This window comes from Amblyomma maculatum, chromosome 2, assembly GCF_055883805.1.
Source record: "Amblyomma maculatum isolate TAMU_Amacu chromosome 2, ASM5588380v1, whole genome shotgun sequence".
NCBI classification, from domain to species: Eukaryota; Metazoa; Arthropoda; class Arachnida; order Ixodida; family Ixodidae; genus Amblyomma; species Amblyomma maculatum.
Window position 1 is genome coordinate 40225311 of NC_139345.1, and position 8228 is coordinate 40233538.

At 47.6% G+C, this 8228-nt stretch overlaps 1 protein-coding gene across 1 annotated transcript; it reads right to left on the reverse strand.

Annotated features, from left to right (window-relative positions):
• Positions 1 to 4478: 4478 nt before the first annotated feature.
• Positions 4479 to 7274, reverse strand: LOC146198465 (solute carrier family 2, facilitated glucose transporter member 6-like). The gene is made up of 3 exons (XM_084592593.1): positions 6977 to 7274; positions 5425 to 5697; positions 4479 to 5028 (listed from the first exon to the last, which is right to left on the reverse strand). Exons 1-3 carry the CDS (start codon positions 7267 to 7269, stop codon positions 4683 to 4685), a joined length of 912 nt encoding a protein of 303 aa, XP_084448719.1. The 5' UTR covers positions 7270 to 7274; the 3' UTR covers positions 4479 to 4682.
• Between the last annotated feature and the right edge of the window lie 954 nt (positions 7275 to 8228).

Sequence of the window (8228 nt, forward strand, 5' to 3'; positions counted from 1 at the left end):
TATACCCATTTCTTCTTGGTTTCAACTAGAATGCCATTACCTCGAGTTATCTCTATTACCCATTCTGCACGCTTCCTGTCTCATAACGTTATATCTATCATTTTCCACAGCTCTCTGCGTTGTCATATGCTATATAGATATATATTCCTTCAAGCTGTGTCAGAAATTGTAGTCCAAATCGTCTATTTCTCTTCGTTAACGCGGACGGTCGACCTCGAAACCTCCAAAAAAGAGGAGCTTGCACTGCGCCGTGAGTTTGTACCTGAAAGCATGTACATACCTCTCGACAATTGTGTACACAGGAGACTGAGCCGATGCGGTGCCGGGTGAATGGGCGCGGTCGAGGCTTGATGGCTCGCTCGAGAAAACGAAATCGTCACTGTAAAACAGAGTAACCGGAAGTAAAGTGAGTGAAGTTCGAGATAACTAGTGCATACATTGTGTTAACTAGACGGAACAAATGACGGGCAAGAAAGAGTTCCGCACAGCTATGGTTAAAATGCCGTGCCAACCTTGTTAATGAGAGCCAGGTGCACAAGAAGCTTGGTTCAATGGTTCTAAAAAAAATTCTATGCACAGCTATGCGCCATTTTTTACGCATATCCAGTACCACACTGAAGTTCTCTTTACTTAATTATACTACATGTATTTGCGTATCCGAACGTTGTTCATACGCCGCATAAAGTCTACTTTCTCGTAATGTATTCGGTCTGATTGCGACAGCTTGTGAACGCCCAGCCCATACAAACCAGTTAGGGCATCATTACCAGCAAAAAAGTTGAAGCCACCAAGATGAAGAATTTAACAAAAGTGTACAAATTCTAACCTGTGCGGCCAGGAATTAAACATCGGAAGAAGAAGAAGCTGCATATGACCTATACAGAAAGGAACTTCGAAACCGTACCAGAACAGGACACCGGCACAGTTCTCGAAAGGCTGCATTTTTTTTTTCTTTTTAAGAGCGCGTCCCGAGCAAATGCAGCGGGCAATATACATTGAGTGTTTCTCATTACTTTAATGACTACACATTCCTCTCTGGAAAAAGTTCAGGGTGACAATCGCTGATTAAGCATGACAGTGAAACAGCGTACAGCTTATAGTCAGCTCCTATGCCAGGTGCGAGATCTTCTACATGCCATATGGGTTGTGACGTCACGTTTTGTGTCCACCAGTGAGAGCGCGATACGAGGCCGACCCGTTCCATAGACACCTATGCATTTTCGATCGAAGGTTTGACAAGGTTTGACTTCCGCTTGATGGCGAACTCAAAATACGACCAGCGGTTCTATCCTATACCTCACAGAAAGCTTAACCACCGTGCCACAGCGGCGGGCCCATTTCTTGAAAATAATGCACCTCTAAAGAAACCTCTCAATTTTAAAATCTTATATCTCTTCCGCAGGCAGGAACGAAGACACACAACTACATTTGCTTCCCGTAATCTGAAGCCACTTTTAAATTCGTAAATTGTATTCAGAAAATATCTTTCATACTTTAAGATATATCTTAAAGGGTACAAATTCTCAGTGTAGTAATACGAACGTTTACTAAATCAGTAATCACTCAGCAGCTTTTTTTACCGCTTGTTAGCGTTTCTGTAACTTCCCCCGGCAGCGCGATTATATCTACCGAGCCTCTCAGGCTTGCATTACTGTGCTGCCCACGGGGTAGCGAAAGAGAGTTGTCGCTTTACCTTAATCAAATCGTACGCATCTGATTTCATGCGCTTCTTTCCTGCTTCGTCAACAACGCAGCCTTCATTGAAAAATAATGTGGTGACTGTATACTGTTCTGCAAGAAGACCTTCGAAACTGAAGTACAGAATCGCTCAGCATACGAGTCGAAGTCCTCTTCTCAGACCGTTCAAGTTCGCACTGCAAGCTCTTGTTAGGCGATGATAAGACTGCTCTTCACTACAATCTAAAATGCATAAGAGCTTACTGTGGGCTTTACGCTACGCTATCAACTGATAAAAAAAAATGTGCTGTTCTGAATAATCATTAAGGCGTTTCGGAAAGCAAAAACGTAATTTTAGCTCACCCCGCATCTGACGGTGATGCCATAATGCGGACTGTCCTCTTCCTTCTTCTCCTTCTTACTTCTGCACGAGCCAGAACACTGAGCCCCCATTTTGCCATGAAAGTGCTGCCATTTACTTACGACAAAAGCAGCCTGGCGAAGTCTTCAAATTTTTACTAATCTGAACTATTTGGATGCTGAAAAAGATACCTTAGATAAAAACTACGGAAAAATATAATGGAAAAAATAAAAAAAAAACGACATCAATTTCGAAATCTTCTACATTGTCACGCCCCGGATCGTGAAAATATCATTTAGTGCTCTGCACGGTAACACCTCGCTTGATCTCGAGTAGCTCACCATAGCAAGACCTATAGATCATGCATCACACAATAGATGCACAAATAATATATATCCTTCGCTGATAAACCTAAGAAACACACAGGAAACATGAAGCGACTTCAAACAAGACATGCTCATCGACATATCACAGTACGAGTGACGAGTCGGACAATCGACGCTTTGGCCGGCCGCTAGACCGTATACTGTGTGGGTGCTGGGGCGCTTGGCTACCCCCGAGAAGGAGCGCAAGCAAGTTTTAATCTTCGAGCAATAGAGACAGGTAGATGATCGGCTCAGAGTGAGAGACACGTTTTGAGTGTGGGTTTCTGATACGCATACTACTTATGCTGGAGCCCAGATGCCCAACAACTGGTCCCCTGTCAAACAGCAAACTTTGAAGAGAAAAAGCTGTACCAGGTGTTTTGGGCAATTAAACGCCACTGCTAATTGTAAAGAACCGGAATTTAAAGCCTGAGCGTTAGTAAACGCCCACGTAGGAAAAAAAATGTACGATGACGTCGCGGCATCGACATTCTGAATCCTCGCAGCCCGAAAAAGTTGAATATGCATAAGTGTGCCAACATTCTTTCTTACCATAACGCGGTCCCGGTAGAGATATATCTCGTATGCTACCGGTGCAGAAGAAAATAGCGTTTCGAAAGCCAGACAGCATCGGCGAGAAAGAAACATTACTTGCTCCCATTCTGGTTTGAAGGGACATTTTGCTTCTTTGTGCAGAAAGAAACCACCGCAACATCTACTGCACACGGAAGAAGGGGCATCCAAACGTCTTCCAATGCGCACTCAACTGTTTGAGTAGTCAAGGCAGCACAAGTGCACCAGGTTTAACTACACACTATTGTGTGTATGTGTGGGGGGAGGGGGGAGGGGTAAGCTTCTTAATTTAATAATGTAATCGGGCGTCACAGTAACAACAGTCAGCGATAACGACTGGAAAAGACTCGATGCTAGTAACCTGCCGTTTGGAAGGAAAATATATCCATATGCTTCTACAGCCCCGCTGTCAACATAAGGATAGTGAAAGACTACCGTTGTAGTTTCAAAACGGCGACAGACTGCAACGTTCGAAAAAGAGTGAGGAACCTAACTTACACTGCCGAGATGAGACACATCACGAGGACTTAAGTGTCTTGCACATCAGGTGAAATCAGACATGGCGTGTCAATGCGGCCCCTGGAGACACCCTAGCGGGGTTACACGTGAAACTGTGTAGGATGCTACAGAAGGTACCTACACGGAGATGCTTGTTTTTGAAATTTACTGGCCGCCTTACGCCTGGTATATAATGCGACAAATGGCCGACCAGCTTGACTGCATACGTGCCACTGGATTTTAAGATCACTATGGCCTGGAAGGTTATAGAGAGAAGTCTCGTAAAAAACCCGCACGGAAGGCGCCGAACGGGAAAAATGTTCTGTGCCGAGACATCTTCTCGCCTGCTAGTACCGCTTGCCTGGAGGCAAATGTGCTTCTTTAAAAAAAAAAAAAGAAGAAAAATGAGCTTCGAGCCTCACCTGTTGAGTTACAACCTTCAGAGACTTTGAACAACAGAAGTCTACTGTTGAAGCCGAACGACAGAAGGAGCGCCTTCAGCATTGCAGCGATTCGTGAACGTATTTGCCACGAAAGGGTGTGCTTTAAGAGATTGGCGTGCGACGAAAAAGCCGTCACTGTAGTATTGACGCCAGAATAAGAAAAGCGCGCAATGCATGCGGCTGGCCCTCAGTGATAGAATTTCAATGCACTGGACGACAATGACAACTTGCGTGGCAAAAGCGCTTTCAAGGTTAAGGATTTGGACACGCATTAATAGAGCATAAATCCATCATCATGCCGTTTAAGACGAGACTTATTCTGAAATTCAAAGGAAAAATCTGATAGATCTCTACATCAAGCGGATTGTTAACTTAGATAACAAGACACCCGAATTGTTTGCTGTAATTGCTAGTCTGGGTTAATTTTGTATACCTACGACAGCAGCATGATCGACTTCCTGGAACCAGTGACAGTCACTGATCACCGCGGCCGCAGAGACAATGGTGTGACGATGAAAAATACAAACTGCTGAATACACACGCAATGACTTGAAGGTGCAAAAGAAAAAGAAATCTGAGATTCAAAATAGTGAGTAGCTTGTGTATACTTGTACAGAATTAAGAGCCACCGAAAAATAAGTTGGTACCGATTATGTTTTGTCGCCTTTATGACGAGCGAATGAGGCTTTTTTTCACATTCATTCAGAAAAACAAGGAAACTGTTCCGAGACCGCTGGGACAAAGAGACAAAGTGGAAAGCGGCAGTCATCCGCTTTGGATGTCTCCCAATGTGCGGCCTTCTGTCTCTGGTATCAAAAGGACGGCGTTCGCCGCGATTAGGAGCACCATGATGCTGAGCGCCAACAAGGACGCCCTCTGGCTGAAGGTGTTGAGCACTTCCGTGTCGAAGTGAAGAAACACGAATGCCACCAGCCACCGTGACGCCCATATGAACGAGGAGGTCGGGTGGCGTAACTTTGCAGGCAGAAGCTCGCCAGTCAGCAGCGCCGGAAGGTGACAGAGGCCCACCGAGTAAGCCAGCACCAGCAAGGTGACCGAGAGCACGGCTGCCCAGCTGGTCACCAAGGGCTGCTCGTCCACGCTCCACTGACTGCGCAGAAGGTGCTTCGACATGAAATATCTGGCAGAGGGTCGTGCTCCTTACTGCTGGCGCTGGAGTTCTACCAGAGGACATGCTGAATTAAGAAATAGCGAGAAATGGGAGGTTACGAGTTGCAATAAGTAAATTTGAATAGTGCTGGCAAGTCTAGCCAGTAAGCCTGTTATTCACAGTCAGGCTGAGATCCAGGAGCTGGACTTCCTGTCAGAGAAATAAATTGGATCAGTTGCCAATTACTGAGGAATCACGATGGGAATAGCATACGCTGATTGAAAAGAGCAGATCATCTCCACCTCCCTCCCAATATAGCCGAAACTGTGCTCTGAAGGAGAAACGGTGGCAGCTGTGCGCTTACAGGGTCTAAGAAAGTGACAAGTACGAGCTCACTTGAAGTATAGGTACTCGAGCGGCCGGAAGATGAGCAGCGTGCCGGCTACCAGACCGGCCGAGGTGCCCAGCAGTCTGGAGCGTCCGGCGATGTTCGTCACGGCGGCGAACAAGGCGGTGAACCCAACGTGCAGTGTCACCACTAGCGCAGCAGCTGTCTGTGCTGGTATGTCTGCCACCGCAGCACCCACCACCTGCACCGCTCGCAGAAGGCACAGCTGGGCGCAGGACAGGTTCTGGAGGAGCTGTAGCAGCAAGCACGCGACCACCAACCTGTGGGCGCAGTGGCATTGCGCAAGGCGACAAACACAAAAACTGAAACGAATCTCACTTGTTCATCATCTCTTGAAAAAACAACGGGGTACTTATCAGACTGCTCACAAAAGCGACGTCGCTCTCTTTTCTTTGTCGTTAAATGTTTCTTCCCCAAAACTGTGCAGTCTTTGCACGTCATCGCATCGATCGATCAGGACATGATCCTACAAGAGCACCTGAAGAAATTTTACTTTAACTTCACATTTATATTATTTTTTCAGCGCCCCTTGCCTGAGGCCAAACTAAATAGGTTATCCATTTACCGAACATTCAATAGGTCATATAGATAAGGAACACCAAATAAGCAATACCACCTAGAATGTGAAAGCTCTCAAAAGGAAAGTTTCGATAGTAAATCTGCAGTATTGGTCCTGCCGCAAGCAAATTCATTTCAGAGGCTAAAAGAATGAAAACGTTTGCATATACTAAGTCAGCAATACCCATAATAAAGAAATTCGCTTACGATGAATGAGATTTATGTCGCTTATACGCGAGAGTCTCCTTTTCTACAGCACGATATACACGATTATGTTCCCTCTTAGGTGAACAACTGATTCAGACATCAGTGCTCGTTTCGGAATAATTTATTCTGCGATGGCAGTCCAATTTTAGGCCACCTATAAGATCACATGAGATGTCCTGTAGCCGTCTACATTTCTTTGAGATAAAGGTTTCGAGCGTATGCGGATTATCGTAACCTTGTGGTCAAAGGAGCAAGCATTCCCATGCCGCCTCATAGAGGCACGATCGCGATTTTTCGAGCCGGCGAGGCTTGAAATGGGGATGTAAGGGTCCCGTGTGTTTGATTCCTATCTGGCCCCTTCATATGAAAGCGGGTGCCTGAGTTGGCAGCTCCTTCTAGCTTGACCATGCCATCTGCTCTCGTAATATCACACAACACGCCGAGCAATTACACGACCGGTTACTTCTATGAGCGAAAGAGAAATGCACGCCGACTAGCTATTGCATCACCAACCTATCAGTGCCCACCAATGTCACTTGCCAACTCCCACCTATGAGATGGATGAGAGTAACGTTTCGAGGCTTCGAGGCTTTAAACTGTGGTGCATGGATCCGGGTGTTTGTCACCTGCCAACTACCACCTGCGCTAGGCATGCTTGTCATGTTTCCAGGCTGCGAGGCTCCAGCCTTCGGCGCTGACACCCCTCACAGCGATGGCGACGGAGGCGCAGTAACGCGCGGTAAAGTAAGTTTGACAGCACAGACAATGGCTCACCTCGCCTGCCTTGGCCAGTGAAGCTTAGCGGGATCCGGCTGCGCTGGGGGCGCCCCTTTTAGGTGCTGGGGTCGGAAATCCGGCGGTGGATCGACGCCGTACAGGCGCATCAAGGCTGTGTCGGCGTCCAGCTCACGCCCACGCATCTGCAGCCAGCGCGGGTTCTCGATGGCGTACTTGTGCAGCGCCAGCACGGGCATCGAGGCTAGCGCGCAACCGCCCGCCTGGAGCTGCCACGCCAGGCCACCCAGAAGGTAGGCGACCAGCACGCCCGCGCTCGTCGACATCTGCATCAAGCATATTCGGACATCGGGGCAGTGATGACTTGTCTTTCGGTGGGATCTAGACTCATTCTTTTTTTTTTTTTAATGTACGTCTCTATGATCCGAGATACGAAAAAGGAAGAGAAAAAAATGGGCACTGGTTTAGCTCTGGCTAAGCCTAGTAAATTGCGTTAGCAATGGCTGCATGGCTACGCTTGTGTGTTCGCTTGTGGCGTAAATTGTGTTGTTCGATAGTTTGCCTATAGAGTACACATGACACACAATGGTTACGACTGTTCTTCCGGTGATTCTTCGGCGCACGGCATTCGCTTGGTGGCATTACGGCGTTCCTCAGTAATGTGTTCATCAGTAGCCGACGAGGTGGAAGCACTCGGAGAACTAGAACGTAGTCGCCGAGCTTCATCTTGTGCACGACGCTTAGCACGACGTTGTTCACGTTCTTCCACTGTCTCTTGTGCACGTTGTTGCTTCCTTGTCACAGCTTGTCGTCGACACCTCTCTTTAGCAGCCTGCATAGCAAAGCAGTCACGGCTAGGCAGAAGCAACGGCGAGCCATCTGTTCGGCGCGGCAGCGGCGCCGCTGCAGCGCGCCGACGGTGCCGCCATCTGGCGGTGCTCGGCTGAAGCGGTTGCTGTTCAAGGTCAAGCGCGACGTCCCCCGGGGATACGCGACGGCTTGAAACCTGGCGCAGTATTGCTATCGCAATAAAAATTTGATGCCTGGCAGGGAGATGGTCGTCATATTGCTATGAAGGAACCCTCAGTGGTGTTTGAGGCAGCTCTGCTCTCTGTTGCATAATGACGCGGCACGGGTGGCCGCAAATCGGGCAACTGACGGTTCCGAAGAAGCACCTGTAGTCGAGGTGGTCGAGGCCGCGTAATTTATGAAGTGTCAATCAGCGCTTTCGTCAGGATATTACGTGCGTGTTATATATAATGGAAGCCGAGGTAACTGAGGGAAATGGAGG

Coding starts and splice junctions, on each gene's coding strand:
- LOC146198465 (XM_084592593.1), bottom strand. CDS start 7,269: ATGCAGATGTCGACGAGCGCGGGCGTGCTGGTCGCCTACCTTCTGGGT. Junction 5,698..6,976: donor CACTGGCCAAGGCAGGCGAG/GTGAGCCATTGT, acceptor CTGCGCCCACAG/GTTGGTGGTCGCGTGCTTGC. Junction 5,029..5,424: donor CTCGAGTACCTATACTTCAA/GTGAGCTCGTAC, acceptor CCTTCTGCGCAG/TCAGTGGAGCGTGGACGAGC.